At 44.3% G+C, this 16,888-nt stretch overlaps 1 protein-coding gene across 6 annotated transcripts in view; it reads right to left on the bottom strand.

Moving 5' to 3' along the window:
* Window positions 1-519: 519 nt before the first annotated feature.
* LOC144174986 (solute carrier family 45 member 3-like) overlaps window positions 520-16,888 on the bottom strand; it is a 149,918-nt gene continuing 133,549 nt past the window's right edge. For 5 of the 6 annotated variants that reach the window (XM_077703991.1, XM_077703993.1, XM_077703994.1 and 2 more), the window contains exons 5-9: window positions 16,248-16,482; window positions 10,465-10,757; window positions 7,500-7,608; window positions 5,082-5,305; window positions 520-2,231 (exon numbers count right to left, since the gene is read on the bottom strand). In XM_077703991.1, coding sequence (XP_077560117.1) covers window positions 2,007-2,231; window positions 5,082-5,305; window positions 7,500-7,608; window positions 10,465-10,757; window positions 16,248-16,482 — 1,086 coding nt within the window. In that variant the 3' untranslated portion in view covers window positions 520-2,006. Of the gene's footprint in view, window positions 2,232-5,081; window positions 5,306-7,499; window positions 7,609-10,464; window positions 10,758-16,247; window positions 16,483-16,888 lie in introns of those variants that run through there. The other variant, XR_013323574.1, reaches the window with a different exon arrangement.

The raw sequence follows: 16,888 nt of genomic DNA, 5'->3' as shown, positions 1-16,888 counted from the left end.
ATCAATCAATCAATCAATCAATCAATCAATTTGAAGTAAGTTCCCGTAATAAATGAACGCTATACTTTTCATTGAAACTTTGGGTGCTTCCCCTCATCATCTGCTACACCACGCCTGCTCCAGCTTTTGTTTTATTCGAAAAAGTGCGCCAGCGGCATGATAAGGCAAGAAAAGGTAGTGTAACTCAAAGTAAACATAAGTCATATAAGCAAACGATAGCACCTCCTATGGGTACTTAGAAGGGTGCATATAAGTAATGCGGTTTTATACGGTGCTGGAATGTATCCATATGGTCGTCCAGGTGCGCGAGCTTGACTTTCTTTAGTTCCTGTTTGATGACCAAGCTCTACCACGTGAAAGGAACCCAGAGCTATTTTCCGGAAAAAAATAAAAAGAGCTTAGACTTACCTTGTTATGGAAATACACCCACATTGCGCCAACGTTTAGGAGGAACGCAGTGTCACCTCCGCTATTCATTATTTTTGAATGATTTTAAGTTATCAAATACTGAAACACTCATTGGAGCCGATAACTGGTGATGTATTATTCAATGAGGCATACGAAAGAAATATGTCCATGCCTAATCAATTTGTGCCAAATATCAGACATTGGCAAAAAACACTGAAATCCAATTTAATCTAGATGCAAGAAGCAAAAAGGAACATTGAGCAATTACAACAGACAACTTGCTGTAGCACTAAAACCAGAAGTACACATTGCAGGTTTGTAACGAGCACAGCTGGAAACACTTGCATGTATATATCACAGACATTATTTGTCTGCTCAAGGCCGTCAGCACAATTTAAGCAGACATGTTCTTATATCACCGAGTAATCCATAAATACATTTGCCTTGCAACAGCCCGCCCTTGAAGAAACAATTATGAAAATAGTTGATGCATCTCAATACTATTTTTATAGGGCAGATTCTTCAATATAAACTCTTTTACAGATATGTAATACCAATTACGTCGTAGTAAAACACAATCAAGGTACGCTAAGCTTTTGGCGGTCATGCACCCATCGACTTAGTCGCAGTTTTAAGCGCAAAGCAGGCATTACTAAGAAATGGCTTCAGCAGCCCTGCAGCCTTCCAGGTTTTACACCCTGGTAACCATCCTTAATGGCACGCCAAATATTTATCTTCTTTAAATTACAGCAATTGTTCGTTTTCTTCAAACATTATTAGAACACCTTAGGGAAAGCAATACATATATGAAGGGAGACCAATGCAAGTGGGGGACAATTATATCAATTAAATGCACACTTACAAAAACACTCAACAACACAAGGTGTTCTGGGCACTCGCCTCTGGCGGATTTGAGCCCGCGCAGTGTAAATGCAATTTTTCTTCTGTATAAAACATTTTCACAAGTAATTTCTGCATTTAAAATTTTACAGCATTCAAAATATACATTATGGTGAGTCGTAACTAACCCTGAACCTTCGACACAAAAAAGTTTATGTACAACATTGATAAAAATCTTCGTTGGTTTCAATATTTCTTGTTTGAATACATTTTGGCCTATCAACAATAACTGTGACGTGTATCTAAGAGTACAAAGTCATCTCGTACGAAGGCTATAAGGCACAGGTAAAATAGCCGAAGAATTCATCAGCCCTTTTTGACTGCTAATAAAACAATACTCTTAAAATATACAGAAGCAACGATGTACACCTGGGCTTATGTTCTTTCAGGATGAGCATGCCAACCACACATTTGCCGTTGGTTATCCTTAGTCGGCAGTCTGAGGCCTGCCAGAACAGCGCGGATCCTTAGAAATCACTCAGAAAGTTACTTAGCTACTAACTTTCAACAGTATTACAAGGATCATTGCGACGCCTTGTGCTTAAACTTTAGGAAAACGGAGCTTGTTTCCTAAGCGCGGCGCGATAATAGGGGCTTTCGATTGTCCAGCACAAGACACAGTTGCTGTAACCACATCGGCGAAATGGAACGAATGAGTTGATAACTACAGTGCAGCGCTGGGGGCACCGCTGGTGTTGTCACGAAGTGTCCTTCGGAGATGGGCACATGATGAAAGTTGCAGCGTAGCAAGACGCAAGGGCACACGCAACGGCAACAGCCACATACGATGCTACAGTGTGCGTAGCAGAGAAGATGTATCCCATGAAGAGCGTAAGAAGAACTTGTGACAAGTACTCGGCCGTTGCTAGCAGTGCTAGACACTGACCTATACCAGGAATGTAACGAGATCCCTTGAAATACTCCTGCAAAAAAAACAGAAATCAAAGAAATCATGCTCGCTACACCTGCAAACGCAAAAACAAAAAAGATGCAATCAATATCTGAGCAAGCCTAGCCTACTATTGCTCTGCTTGGTGGAAGTATTAAAACCTTAATTTAAACTGGTCAAAGGTCCAAAATTGTGTGCGAAGGAAGGAAACATGAATCAATCATGAGAGGACGGAACTTAAAAAGCACGGTTTAAATGTTTAAAGTTGCAAGTAGGTGGCTCTTCAGCAAAGTAAATATATACGCCAGAGAAAATTCTCATGGCATTTAAGTTTCCTTACTTCTTTTGATAGCAAAAGCCTTGAGCTCTATTTTGATAGATACCTTTTATATACTCGACCGCCAATCGACACAGCAGATACGCAATTTTTCCCCGTCTTTAATTCATTTGAATACACCTTAATCCACTTCAATCTTCATCTAGTCTCCTCCACCTAAATTCTACCCTAATTCATCTTATTCCGCCTTAGTCCCACCTAAGTAACCGTTACTATTACCGGCTAATCAGTAAACGACCAGTTAACTTGTCGTTACCTGCAATCACCTGCCATCAATTGCCATTAATTGTGTCCCGGCACACAGTCATCAACTGACACGCACCACGCTAGCTCTTGTTCCCCTTCTGGAAAGGTGCCGAGTTCACACAGTGGTAAGGCCCTCGTCTCCTGCTTTGAGAACCATGTTCAAATTCCGAACGAACCCAAATGCGTTTGTTTGTCTTTAGAGCGGCGGTCAGTTTCGTACCAATCGTGTTGACGCCGACGGTGGCGGTTACTTTCCGCGTTAAATGATACATGTAACGCTTTCGCTGTAATGAAGGGTCGTTTGAGACAACTGTGAGAGTAAGGCCGGATTCAGGCTGTTGCGGAAACTGTCGTAATAACTTTAAAGAACGACGTCATTTCACATTTCACTCAACCGAACTGCGTGACACGCCATTTTATACGTCCATAAATCACGGTATGCCTTTTTCGTCGGTAGTCTGAACATAGCATAAGGTTACACGAAACATACTACGAAGTGTAGGCATGTACGCACATGTGAGTAGCCTACCACATTTCCCCCTACAATTTTCGGAGTGCACTCAAATGTTTTAAGCATAGCACCACTGTGAGAAGACGGGACACGTGGTCGACTGGGACGAGGCGAAAGTGATGACAACCGAGCTCGATCTATCTTCTCGATTGCAGCTCGAGGTCCTCGTCATTCAGACGTCTTACCCTATTAACAGAACGGGTGGCAATATGCACCATATCTATGCGAAGTCACTGTGACGCCTAACGCCCAATATATAGCATCATTTTCCACGGCACATTCTCATTATGAGCAAGGTACCCGAAGGGTTACCGAAACGTCAAAATGCTTTTTTGACTAGGTGGTTACCTTCGATTCATCGTTGCAATCACACTCTTCTCCTTATGCTAATGTCTATAGGAAGACCTATACATATGCCAAGGCTGTTTGTTTCTTGCTATACCTTTTCTTCAATAGAAAGAACCAGGCTAAGTGATTGTTCTCATGTCTACTTGTTTACTACATGCTATACAAGCACTTCAAACTTGCATACAGTTAAAAGTTGATCAGACGAAGCCACCAGGAACCGAAAAATATTTCGTTATATCGAGAACTTCATAAAATCGGGACTGCGATTTTACAAGCAGTTAATTGCATACAATTCGATGTCTTAAGAGAGGCGCATCCGAGCAGCATGACATCGTAATTACGCCGGCCGCGGCGCTCGCGTGACCACAATTTAGCAATGCGCTAAAAGTCCGTGGTGAAAATAAGCCCGCCGGGGCTTTCCCTGATGTCATCGCACCCCAGCAGACGCCGAAAAACGGCGCTTTTTGTTGTACCACTTCACCGCTTATGGAATCGTTCATGGCTCTCATATCCTTGAACCATGCAAACAGTGCTTCCTTTAACCTCTCGTGCGGGGTGCTCTTGATATTAGTTTTCTTTGACGCAATTCCAACAAAAGTGGAATGGATGATGGCGTCCTTTCCTTTCAAGATTGTGGAAAGCGTTCTGGCCGGGACGCCATGGTCTGCCGCCACGGGACTGCTGAGGTGCGTAAAAACGCAGCTATATGCCCGTTTTGTTTCTGACTTGGCTCAATTTTTGTAAAGTTGGGACAAAACACGCTCGAAATTGATCTTTTTTTAAATACGTTGGTCTCTCAAAACACTTAATTAAATCGGGAATGGCGCTAAATTCATTTTGTTAGTTCGAGTTCACGAAGGCATTGCACCGTACAGGATTCTGCGGGGGAATCCGAATTTGCTCGTAGGATCGAGAAGAGCGTAAGATCGGATTTCGTTAGATCGAGTTCTGACTGTACTCGTTTTCGGCCTTTGTCTTAAGTGCTCTTCTTGCCGCCCATTCTAGACATCATCGTTATTAATAAGCACCCTCGCATTGAACTGTTTTAGCAAGGCGGAACACAAAATAAATTTGTGTTCCACCAAGGCACTAAATCTCCTACTCCCGACTCTCAAGCAACTTTGTAAAGTTTCCCCACTGCACAGGTGAGGTACGTTCTGACATCATGCGTTTTCGTTTTTTTTCTGCTGTAACATCGTTCGTCCTCCTTGCTCGGCGCCCATTGTGTAGTGCCGTTCATTTCCCTACGTTGATTCGCGGGTGCTTCCGAGTACGCGCACACCTTTCCTATTGTCGACCAGCCTAGTGCTGCTGCAGCAAAAAAAAAAAAAACACAATCCGTGCTCGATAAGCGAAATGCAAGGTTACAATACTTCGTAATAAAGAAGAGCACCACAACTATCAAAAAGACGTGCGAAGGTCAAAATCTACTTCCGACTCACCTGACTGTGTTCGCAATACAAGCAGGCGAGAACGTATGGTATTGAGTCGAGGGCAGCGGCCGCAACGCCCGTCATCGCCGACAGCGTCAGCATGCTGGCCAAATCATTGAAAACGAGCAGGCCGGACATGGCGATGGCAAAGGTTCCCATGCCCAGAAGCAGGCCGAACCGCTGACCCAGGTGCTCCGTCACTCGCCACTGAACGCAGAGTGAGTACAGCGACGCTGCAAAGAACAAACAGAAATTAGGTTGGTATGCTTAATTGTTAGACAGATTTTCTGTTGAGAAACATCTAGAAATTGTTTGAAAAGCCTCATAATAAATAGACACGAGTGGGTGATACACACCAGGAAAAAATGTGCTGGTATGGGGAAAATTCCAGCAAAGAGCCCATGCTTTGAGGTTTGTGTTGTACATGTTACACAACAGTGCAGGGCAAGAAAATGAAGTTCCCACCAAGCTCGATGAAGAAAGAAATATTTACATTAATTTTAGAAACCTGCGCTCGTTTGAAGGGACAAAGCTCGTACGACTTCAGATATCGTTGTGTTCATGCAAAAAAAAAAAAGCAGTTTTGGCTCTTCTTTTATTTTCACACAGTGCCTAGAATTACGTTCAACGTTGCCTTGAATGGAAATTGAAGTGGCGTCTGACGTAATCCAAATTAAAATTAGAGTTACGTTTGATGTCGCCTGAGAGAGAAATGTGATTTGTCTGCCATAAGCTCAAACTAAAAATTCACATAACATTTCACGGAACCATAAAAAAAATAAATACCGTTACACCCCATGATATTTGCACAACATTACTGTACAGGTGCCGTCAAAAGTAATTCAAACACGGTCTCGTAAATGTTTCGGAATTTCCTCTTCCAGAAACTGTCTTGCTGCATTTGTGTGCGCTTAACGGAGTTATCCACAATAGAAGAATCTTTCTGTAAACTGGTAATGGGTGGCATATTTCAAGTAAGACATATTTTGTGATATTAAACAAATCCATGTTCCAATAACTTCTTGGGGCACCTGTACATAATGTCTCACCTTACAGCCGATGCATGACCTGAGATAAAAACCTAATTACATGACTTTAACTAAAAAAATTCTGCATTACGTTCTACCCAGTACCCATACACTAGTTGAAACTGCGACGGTGACCATGGTTTTAGGCCCGCCGAGTGATTTAGAAAGTGTTCATTGTGTGTTGATTCTGCTAACGTGAGGATTGTTCAATGCCCGCCAAAGACCATTTTTCTTCTTGAAGCGATTTATGAGGATTGTTTCTTAAAATTCGCTTTTTGCTAATGCAAAACACAAAAAATAATGGATAGTGTTCACAGATAAGAATCAGATTGTAGCCTGACTCGTGCTGAGAATAAAGGTGGTATCGTTCAGGGCGCACAGCTATCACCAAACACCATAATGAATTTATACGTGGTAGTAAAAGTACAGCCTTGTGGGGTGTGATATTGCAAAAATAAGAGGCTGTCTTGTGCAGTTAAGAGGCTGCGCAGCTGGCATCCCAGAGCAGTTGCCCACGGGATTGTGCAATTGCCTACAACAACAAAGTTCGCTGTAGTGAACTGATCAACTCATTCTGTGCTTGCCGGTCTGTATCAACACAATCCAGCTCGGCTAAACATTTATCAAGTAATGCATCCTAATTATCGGCCCCCTTAAATACTCCGCTAAAAATATTACCCCGTAGTCTGAGGCTAGTTATCAAAGTTATGAATATTCCAAATCGAGAACCGGACGACCGCAATTATATCTGTTCATGCGCTGATGAACTGATATCGGGTATACCTTACACAGTAAACGTTCACAAATTCGGTGCTAAAAAACTTGAATAGTTCAGACTGCAGGCACTGCCCAGCAAATATGTGTATTAGCTTACATTACCAAAGCGATCTCTTATGAACATTCACAGATGTATTAGTATACTGAAAACTGGCAATGCGTCAAATTTACGCGTGAAAATTGTTTCACCGTGGAGTTGAAGTGCTCCGGTCACGAAGTTTGCCCCGACCGTTTACAACCGTACTTGCATTATACGCAAATCATAAAACGGCCACTCTATCCCATACATCGGCTACATATAACGAAGCACGGGTAAGTGCTTCTTGACTGCACAGAATGTTAAAACAGGCAAGCAACGGCGTAACATAAGCTAGGAACCTCAACGCTTGTAATGCATACTTTTACTGGCTGTTTTCCTGTGACACAGCTTTTACTATCATTGCAAATTCGCAGCTCTGCTCCCTATATCTGGGGTCTTCGTTGCCGCACGCTGGTGCTACTATGAAGCCACAATTTCCCTTCGTCTCTACCTAAATTTCTTCTGGCCGCAGGTATAGGCAGCAAATTCGTGCACCAAAGCACACTATTCCAAGCCGATGCCACTATGGTACGCGGGACTCACAGGCAATGCAGTTCACCAGTAGTCCCCAGGACCCAGCTCGAACACCTCGGTCGTAGCGTGTTCTGTCGTCATTACTGGCACTCTCTTCGGGCCTTCCGTGGTACACCACCTAGCGCCACATGTAAAACGGGAAATAAGACCTGCAGGTAAGAGGCAGCTTTCAGAGGGCACCATTTACAGGCAATCATGATTTGGTATAGAACACAACGGGGTCGCAGATGTGACTTGTTTCCACAAGACTGTCAGCACGCTGAAATACTAGGACGCATCGCTTTTCTCTTAACTAGATTAAATTACACTTCCCCTCATTAGGAAGTTTTTTTGCAGTGCACACTTCACATAAAACAAGCCTTTTAATACAAGATGTAAAATTCAAGTCAGGGTAAACAAACAATGGTTTGTTTCTGCCGTTTTAGAAAGTAAACGCGAGATAATGGACATACGAGAACGAACCCTTAACATGTCGTTCAGAACTTTGGAGGTACTGTACAGTTGCAATCTAAGGATCTACTTCCACTGAGGACTTTGTGATGTACTGCACCTTGAGTAACTCTCCATAGCAATTAGCTTGTATTGCTAAGCTACCAGGCATTTGTCGAACTTGTTGAGTTTATTCCCAAGGCTAAACCATTGCTTGCTGGAAAGTCTGAAACAATGCTCCAACGCATCCCACTTTTTGATTTGGAACTTAGCGAACACGTACTGAAGTGTTTTGCATAATCCCCCTGAAAAGCCTCAGCCTTAATTATCACGTTATCAGGTAAAAACAAATCAAAATAATGCCACTGTAAATGTTATGGCCAAAGCACAAAAAACCCACGTTCAGCACGGTGTTATTTATTTAGATTTTAGCGCGTGAAATTTCTGCCTCGCAATAAGCGTTTTCAGCCCAAAACCTGCAGCTGTGGTTTTGTTGTTGCTCAGTGTTATTATCAAGACTCATAACAAAGTAGCGTCACCATGCAGTGACGTAGGCAGGCTGTCTGTTGCAACTGGCTTTTGAAGCGAACCTTTGTGTCCTCACTGATGGCGTCTGTAATGCGAATATGCCGTGCAGGAAAGTCAACTTTTTCTGGAGATGATGATGATTGTGGGTGAAGTGTAGCAACATTAAAACGATTCCGTGCCAAGCTTGGAGAGAGCACCGTTACGCCCGCTCCGCTAAAGGCTGATGTGCAGCAGAGGAACGAGGTGACGCCGGCGTTCGACAGCGCGACGTAAATAGGCCTAACGTCATGTTGTGAGGTGAACAGCGACAGCTGTTACCCACAGGCCGACGTAGGACGAGAATGGCGTTGCTTTGCGTTCCGTAAGGCTGTTAGCCCATACGACGTTAGGCTTAACTTCTCATTTTGAGGTTTAGGATGTCAGACGTAATGACACATCTTGGGGGTTTAACACCTCAAACCAGCGCCCACTCAAAAAATTGCTCACTGAACGCCACGCACCAGGTACCGGTTCGTGCCGTGCACTCAAGCCCAAACGTTAGGCCTACAGAGTTCGCACTCGAGAGTTGCTGCGGTTATTCTAGACAAGTTGTTCATACATGCATCCTAGCGCATACTTCCAGTGTGGGTTTAACCAGTGTGAGTTTTAGCCGCAGTGTGGGCTTTCAACCACGCTGACTTGTCGGTGCACTCGCATCAGCAATGGTGTACTCCGAACAGTGTATTCACCCAGAGTGGATTCAGCATGATATCTGGGCCACGTACGCGTGCGCAGCTGCCTTTGAGAAATCATAGCTGCCGAGACGATTGAGAGTTGTGCTATAAGAGGGCAATTCTACATCACCACGGGTAGCGTTCCAGGCCGTAGGAAGCGAAAAGAGGCCTGTTTGTGCGGCAGCCTAAGAAGCCTTTTGAGGCCGAAGGACGCACCCTTTCCGGAGATTTAAGAGGAGCTGGCCACCTCCTTGATATTTCAATGGGCTGCATACATGGCTCAAAATATGAAGCTGTAAGAACATAAAGTAAGAGCAACTGCTCAGCGGGAAAGTTTTATTAGGGTAAGCATTAATTTATTAGTGTCATATTGCTAAAAGTTTTCCCTTATTAGTATGACCATCCTTTCGCGTCCTTTTCCTCTTCCGTTATTATGAATTCGCACACACTTGAGTTCGCATCGCCAAGCATTTTCTTAGCGCGAGGGTATTTCATTACTACCCTAACTGCTACTTTTGTAATTATCATGCTCCACGTAGGCATACGCACATGTGTCTAACATACGTTCCTAATTTGAACGCATCAATGCATTCACTAGATCAACCCGCATCCTTTCCTTTTGTGTCTTTTCTTGTTTCATACCCGCGTTTGCATAGCCAAGCAAAAAAAATTAACCAGGAGGGTGTTTTCGTGCTTCTTCTGTAATTAAAATGATGAAATTACTCATGCAGGGCCGATAACATAGTTGAAGGCCACGACGTATTCTCTACGTGCGCCATTAACCAGCTAGGGCCATCGCGCTGCGGTGCTATTGGGGACACACAATCGCCTCGCGTTCTCAAACGAATAGTTTTAATCCAACCCAGACTGAAGTGTACCTATTTTTTTAAACGCAAGCGCTATACTTTGTTTAAAAGAGCTTCCCTGGGAAATTTGGGGTCAATTCAAGCATCCTTTGGTCTGTTTTTATTCATTGAGCCTTCGGCTATTCTGTGAGCACTATGTACGTCACGGACGCCGAGCTATTGGGGTATCGAGTTAACGAACACGCTCGCATTAATGAAGACTGGAACCAACATTGTGCTATTTACACTGTCTGCAGAGATATCCAAGGAGAGTGTTAACAAAACTTGTTGAGCTAGTTGGTTCATGCTTATTGAAAGGAATAAAAGGGGCGCTAAACAGACGAAGACGATGGCGCCTGTATGTGGTGTGTGTGTCTACTTCGTCTTCGTCTGCTTAGCGCCCCTTTTATTCCTTCCTTCCAAGGAGAGCGGTTATGTGAGAGCAAGAGCAGGGATTACCTCACCCGTGAAGTCGGTGAAGTACACGTAGTGCGCCATCAGGGCCATCCAAGCGAGCAGCTGGAAGAGGAAGAGGCGCCGCAGGCTGCTCGGGACTCGCAGCACCGAGGCGACGGCACGGGCAGGCAGCAAGATGAACACGCGGCAGAAGGTCTCGCAGGCAATCAGCAGCACTCCGGAGGAAAAACTACGCAGGAGCTCGACTGGACTGTCCTTCGCTTTGCCGTTGGGAAGGCCCTGGTTCCAACCGATCAAGCCAGTGCGAGATGAGTTGTGATCGTGGGAGGGCGTCCCTGGAACATAGGGAATGGCGGTTATAAACACTATGCCACATAAAGAAAATTTCTTGGGACACCTACGTATGCTCACGTGCTTTTAAGGCGGAAGGCTGGCGTTCTATTGTGATAGATTCATTTTACATATATGTCCACCTATCGACGCAGAAGCCACGCTAATTTATGGTGCTTATTTCATTCTAATCCACCTTAATACATTTTTTACCTTATTTCACGTAATTCCATCTTAATTCATTTGTTCCATTTTACTCCCTTCCCAACCCACGTAATTATGCTTAATGGACAATAGTTTATCATAGTTCATCTTAATTCATTTTAAATGTTAGCCCACCATTATCTTCTTCCACGTTAATCCCACCTAACTGGTGATTACCACCAATCACTATTGGACAATAAATCTTTGATAATCACTCATAATCTCATATATACATCTGGTATGGTAGCCGACTAACCGCGTCAGAGCACCATAGCCCTCCTTCACTGCACAGTTCCCGCCACCGAGGTCATCTAAGACTTCTGGTAGCATTCGTGTTGGTAGTTAAAGCGACGACTACAAAGTGTATTGGCGATACTGTTACTAGAACGCACCCAGGGATAACACCATGCAATGTGCAACCAAAATCTTACACCTTAAATCAAAATGTAACCTTAAACGTTATATAATAGCATCACCTAAACACACTCCTGATAGCTTTATAACGAATAAGAATTTCTTCGGGCATTAAAAGTGAAAATGATCACTACATCGGAAGAGCGTGTATATAGGTGAAGATTCCTAAGGCCCAACCAAGTAAATTACCACCGAAGTAACTCGAATAGTCACTGGGGCACTGTTAGAATTTTATGTGAAAGGCGCCCAGTTTCACTATGCAGTCAGAATTTTTGTTGCATGCATCAACGCATAGCAACCACCTAATACATTATAACTACTGATCTAGGCCCCTGTTTATGACTGCCATGTAGCCCCGATTGAGACTCAATAGCGATCTTCCACATGGTCAATGCCAAATAAATTTTGCTGGTTCATGCAGTTATATTTTCTTCGCAACGCGGGTGTTCTCCGAATGTAGGGATACCACGTGCACGGCCGCAAAGTAGGCAAGATCGCAGAGCGCACGACCAATTTCCGCCCTACTCTACCAAACAGGCAAAACACCAGCAAGCGACCGGAAGCCTAGCACATACCATTCAGAAAGTTCACGGTGCAGCTACGCGTCACCACGTCCTCAAATATGTACATCATCAAACTAGTTGTAGTCTTCATTCCAGTAGTCGGGAAGAAGTCCTCTGTAAAGCGGTCCATGATATACCTCGCAAAACTTTTAATAGAAATGTGTATTGGTCCAATAGAAATAACACATTGGTCCTATAGGCCAGTCTATTCGCTCCATTTAAGCATCTGCAGGACCAATACAAAATATATTGGTTTAATAGAATCCCATCTATTGGTCTAATAGACCAAATGTATTGTTGTATTATTTTCATAAATGGATATCTATTGATTGTATCAGCCTAATAGACCAAAAGGGGATCTGTATAGGGCAAATACGCAGTTGATTTTGATTGTGGGGTTTAACGCGCCGACGCAACGCAGGCGATGTAGCGCGCCGTAGTGGAAGGCTCCGGATTAATTTTGACCACCTGGGGATCTTTATCGTGCGCCGAAATCTCGTACACAAGGGCGTTTTTGCTTTTAGCCTCCATCAGAAAAGCGGCCGCCGCGGCCGGGAAACGAACGCAAATACGCAGTTAAATACAGCGTCCGTTGCTATTGGTTTACGGACACTATAAGTAGAGTTAGCTTTTGGAGCACAACTAGAAGTTCTGTTGATAAACGGAGGTGTGATTGGAAGCTTCATTTCCACCTGTACGTCCAATATCTGCATATTACATGTCTGCAACTTACATTTTTGCTGACAATCGTTTACTCAAAAAAAAGCAATGTTTTGTCGCCGCAGTGGCAAAGGCGCTGTGGTTCTGAGCAAAGGATGAGGGCTGCGATCCCGACCGCAGCGGCGCTTTCGATATGGCGAAAAGTAAAACCGCGTGTGCGGCGATTTCGCGGTAGCGGCGCCCGTTGCACGTTCCCGGGTGGTCAAAACTAATCCGGAGCCCTCCACTAGGGCGCCCTCAAAGCCGAGATAGGGATGCAAAATCCCCACAATTTGATTTTTTTGAAGCAATGCTATTACTCGAAAGCGTCCGAATCGCACAGAATTTTGCATTTAGCATGCCGCAAAAAGAATGTTACTTTAGTGCTAAAACTTCACCGGTAGCAACGAGTTGCAGCCGCTGGCACATGGTGGACGCCTGCAATACTTGAGACAAGCAAAAACGCCGCGCGCCTGATTTTGTGCTCACAGCAGTTACATATGTTTCTCGCCAGCGTCAGCTTTGGCCTGCGTGACCGTCGTCTCATCTATTTTTTTTTAAAAGGAGCCATGAAGAGAAAATGCAAGTTGGTTTTATTCGAAAGATTTCGTGTTTTATAGTGCCCCCAGCGCTTGTCCGGATACAAACGGTGCTTTATTCACTGAGAAATTAAACAATTTAGGTTAAAATTTTTATTTTCCCGCTCAATCGTGCGTTTCCGTGGTCCCAAGTGACATCACGGGAACCGACCGCTCTGCAGCCTAGAATACCTTTATTCACGCATCCGCCGTACAGGGTAGAGACACGTAACGCTGGCGCCGCCATGTTCGGTTGCTCGCTCGCCGCCGAAGCAAGTCATTGTGTCAAAACCACGCTAAAATTATCGCCGCAACGTGGTTTACTGAAGAAAATTGAATCATATTGTCTGTTTCGCGTTGCTAGGTCTCGTGGGAAACGAAAAGAATAACGCGTTGAGCCCGTTGGCCCAATTGCGGCGGCACGGGACCGTTCAAAAGTTGTCTCCACCCTGTACAGCGGTGTTGGTTTGTTCCCGCGTTTCTTTACGTTCCGTAACCTAGATGGCGCCACCATACCGTGGCAAGCGTTTGGTTTGTTTTTGCCCGCATTTAAACCTGGCTTGTTTTTGTTCTGGGAGAAAATATTCGTTCCCTGAAACAGTGCTCGCTCGACAAATGGGGTCACGTAAGACACCGTTGCTTGCGTCAATCGGCCAGTGTCGTCTGAGACAGCCCCAAGCCCCGTAGTGCTGTGCAGCTAAACCAAAGCATGCTGTGCGCAGTACGAACAGCAGAACGCATCAGTACTTCTATGTTTACATGTGCTTTCGTAACTTCCACTGTTTGTCCCATCATTCTTATTGCTTTGTAAAGAATGTGCCCCAAATTTAAGCGCAAATCGCTCGTTCGTCTAGTTTGTAAGCTCTACCTAATTTGCGTCTGCTTCTGCCAGCCTCCGCCAATCGCAGAGCTTAGCCCATGTGACATCACAGGTTCTGTTGCGGGAAATGAGCTGGTGGGTCGCATGACCATTCCCGTTTTTCCTAATTATGTAGCTTATTTGAGCGAAGTTTACGTTAAAAGTGGTGTCAGTATGATTCTAACGAGACAATCTTTTGAATGAACCAAACTTGTGTTTTCTCTTCATGGCTCCTTTAATCTTGCTGTGCCAAGGAGCGGCCATAATTGGATTGTCTGCTGATTCTCAGGGTAAGTATCGTAATTCAATTATCTGCACAAAATAAAGTTGAAAAAATCGAAAGTAAGAATAAAATAATTAAGGCCGCATTATGAATTTGTGAATAATTATAGGTACATTGAATAAATCTACTTAAAAAAGCTTCTGTGAGAAATAAGGAAACTGGTGCTGGTTTCGTATGCAGGATAGAGTAAAATGGCTACCCCCATGCCCGGCCGGGATTCACGGCGTGGTCGTTCATCTCAGCGGGCAGCCACCATGTTTGTAAATTCAGTGCCGCACATTGTATTTATTAGTTTTAAAGCTAAAACATCATCTCCAGAGCTCTAAAACGTTGAGACACCTATGCCGTCATTTATATTCACCATGCCCGTTTTGCCCGCACGTTTGTCACCGCGGCCAGGTGACAAACGTGCGGGCATTGCGCTGCTTAGGTTTTTGTATTTGAAGGTAGTATACATTTCTTTTCACCAGGAGCTGTCGAGCTTCTCCTTCTGTGGAAATTTTATATTAAAAACCACAGAGCAGGTGAACTAGCGGCGCTTTCACTTGGTGGAAAAAGCGACTATCAATGCAAACCACGCGTGAACCGAGTACAAATGCATGCAGGACTTGGTGCTTATATGACTGCACTTAATATCGCCTATATATACACGACTGTGTATATAGTGTTCCGTACAGATGGAACAAAATCCTGCGTATAGAGTTTCCTTCAGGTGGAATCGAAACAGAATGTTTAGCTTTCCGAGCGTCCCGGTCACTGCCGCGTACTCGTGCAACGTAAATCGCTGGGGTCTAGTGGCGTGCTGCCAAAGAGTCTGGTGCGTTCCGTCTGGACGGAATGCTGGACGCACTAGGTGCTAGGTGCAATGCTGGGTAAAATGGTTGCGCAAGTTCCCAATTATTGCCATACAGTTTTTGCAGGTTTTGGAGTTCTGAATCGAGGAATGCACCGGAAATTTGACAGCCTGTGGCACGCGTTTTGTGCAATAAAGCTGCAATCAACTATATTTCATGCATTTGCGGTATTTGAAGGATAGTGTGACCACATTGTTTTCAGAAACTTGCTGAAGCAAGTGTAATGTGGCCAAATGCAGTGGAATAATGGCCTTGGCATCTATTTTGATGTTTCAATAGGCTCCTGATACAAATATATCTATAGGCGTAGGCACCTATAGACAAATGCCCCTATAGACGGATAAACAAATAGCTATTGGTGTCAACCTAATAGGCTATTGTTTTTTCTATTGGTAATTTTTGCTTGGGCTAACCACATCCTCACGTATGTACGGTCATGAAGAAAGGAGATGCGAACACGAAAATACGACCCGGAACATGCAAAATTTTCAAATACCGTTTGTAGTGGTGCAATAATGGCGCGCTATTGGTATATTTAAAAACCCACATTTCACAATATTTTCTTTATAACTAAGCGACGCGTATTTTGAACTTTCATAGAAAAAAAATTGCTCTATTTGTGTGTTCTAGAACACACAAAAAGCGCGATTTCTTTCCATGAAAGTATGAACCAGCTTGTTCATATTTTTGTGTCTGCGTTCCATTTGTCCGTGACTGTACATCACCCAACTAGTTATAGTTCTTATTCCTCATTCCAGTAATCGGGAACAAGTCCTCTCAGGGTCAGGGTCAGTAGGTTAGACTTCATTTCTAACCGCGCAAAAATATGGGACGAGACGGAAGAACAGCGCTGGTCCCGTGTGTTCTTCCGTCTCGTCCCTTATTTTTGAGCTGTTACAAATGAAGTCATCTGTAAAGCGGTGCATGATCTAACCACGTCCTCAAGCCGGTACATCGGCAAACCAGTTATAGTCCTCTGTAAAGCAGTCCATTATCTAACCTCCCTCGAACCTATTCAGAATGCATGATCAGCTCACTCACCTTGTTCCGCAGCCTTGGGCCCGTTGCCGTTGCAGTCGACATGCGTGCTATTTCCATTGGCCACAGACGATTTGTCTAAGACAACGAGTGTGCAGAACGGTAACGGCCGCGCGGGGTCTCCATTGGCCACACCGTTTTCCTTAGCCGACACGAGTGGCTTCTCCTTGGCCAAGACAAACGTAACTGCCAGGCAGGTGCCAAGGGCCACCAGCATGAGCAGAAACACGGCTCGCTCCTGCGGTGAGACAAAAAAGAACAATCTTAGGATGCAGGGGCAGTAATTGCGGCTGTAATCCCGTGACGAAAACGAGCCGAGACGTGGCTGAGGGAACTGTGAAAGGCTTTTGACCACCTTTGAAAACGAAAAGCTCTGGCTAGGAATAAGCGCATGGTGGCTTGATCTACTCTCCCCGCCTTTTTTAAGCACAAAAGAAAAGCGAAGACAAGGATAGGCCTGTGGCTGCTGGAGGAAGGATGGTGGCGCGCGAGTGAAAGAGGGGATTTTTCGTGGCCACTGTTGTGGCGACCAATTTGTACCCCCATGCGAATCTTGCAAACCTGATCAGAACACATAATTACACAGTCATCAGCTCATCTGCAAAGAATGTTAAAAACAGGACGCATTATTGTCTTTTGCTCAA

The sequence above is a fragment of the Haemaphysalis longicornis genome, unplaced genomic scaffold (assembly GCF_048455015.1).
Source record: "Haemaphysalis longicornis isolate Haplotype H1 unplaced genomic scaffold, Haemaphysalis longicornis Haplotype H1 scaffold_3, whole genome shotgun sequence".
NCBI classification, from domain to species: Eukaryota; Metazoa; Arthropoda; class Arachnida; order Ixodida; family Ixodidae; genus Haemaphysalis; species Haemaphysalis longicornis.
This window is presented reverse-complemented; position numbering and strand designations above follow the sequence as displayed.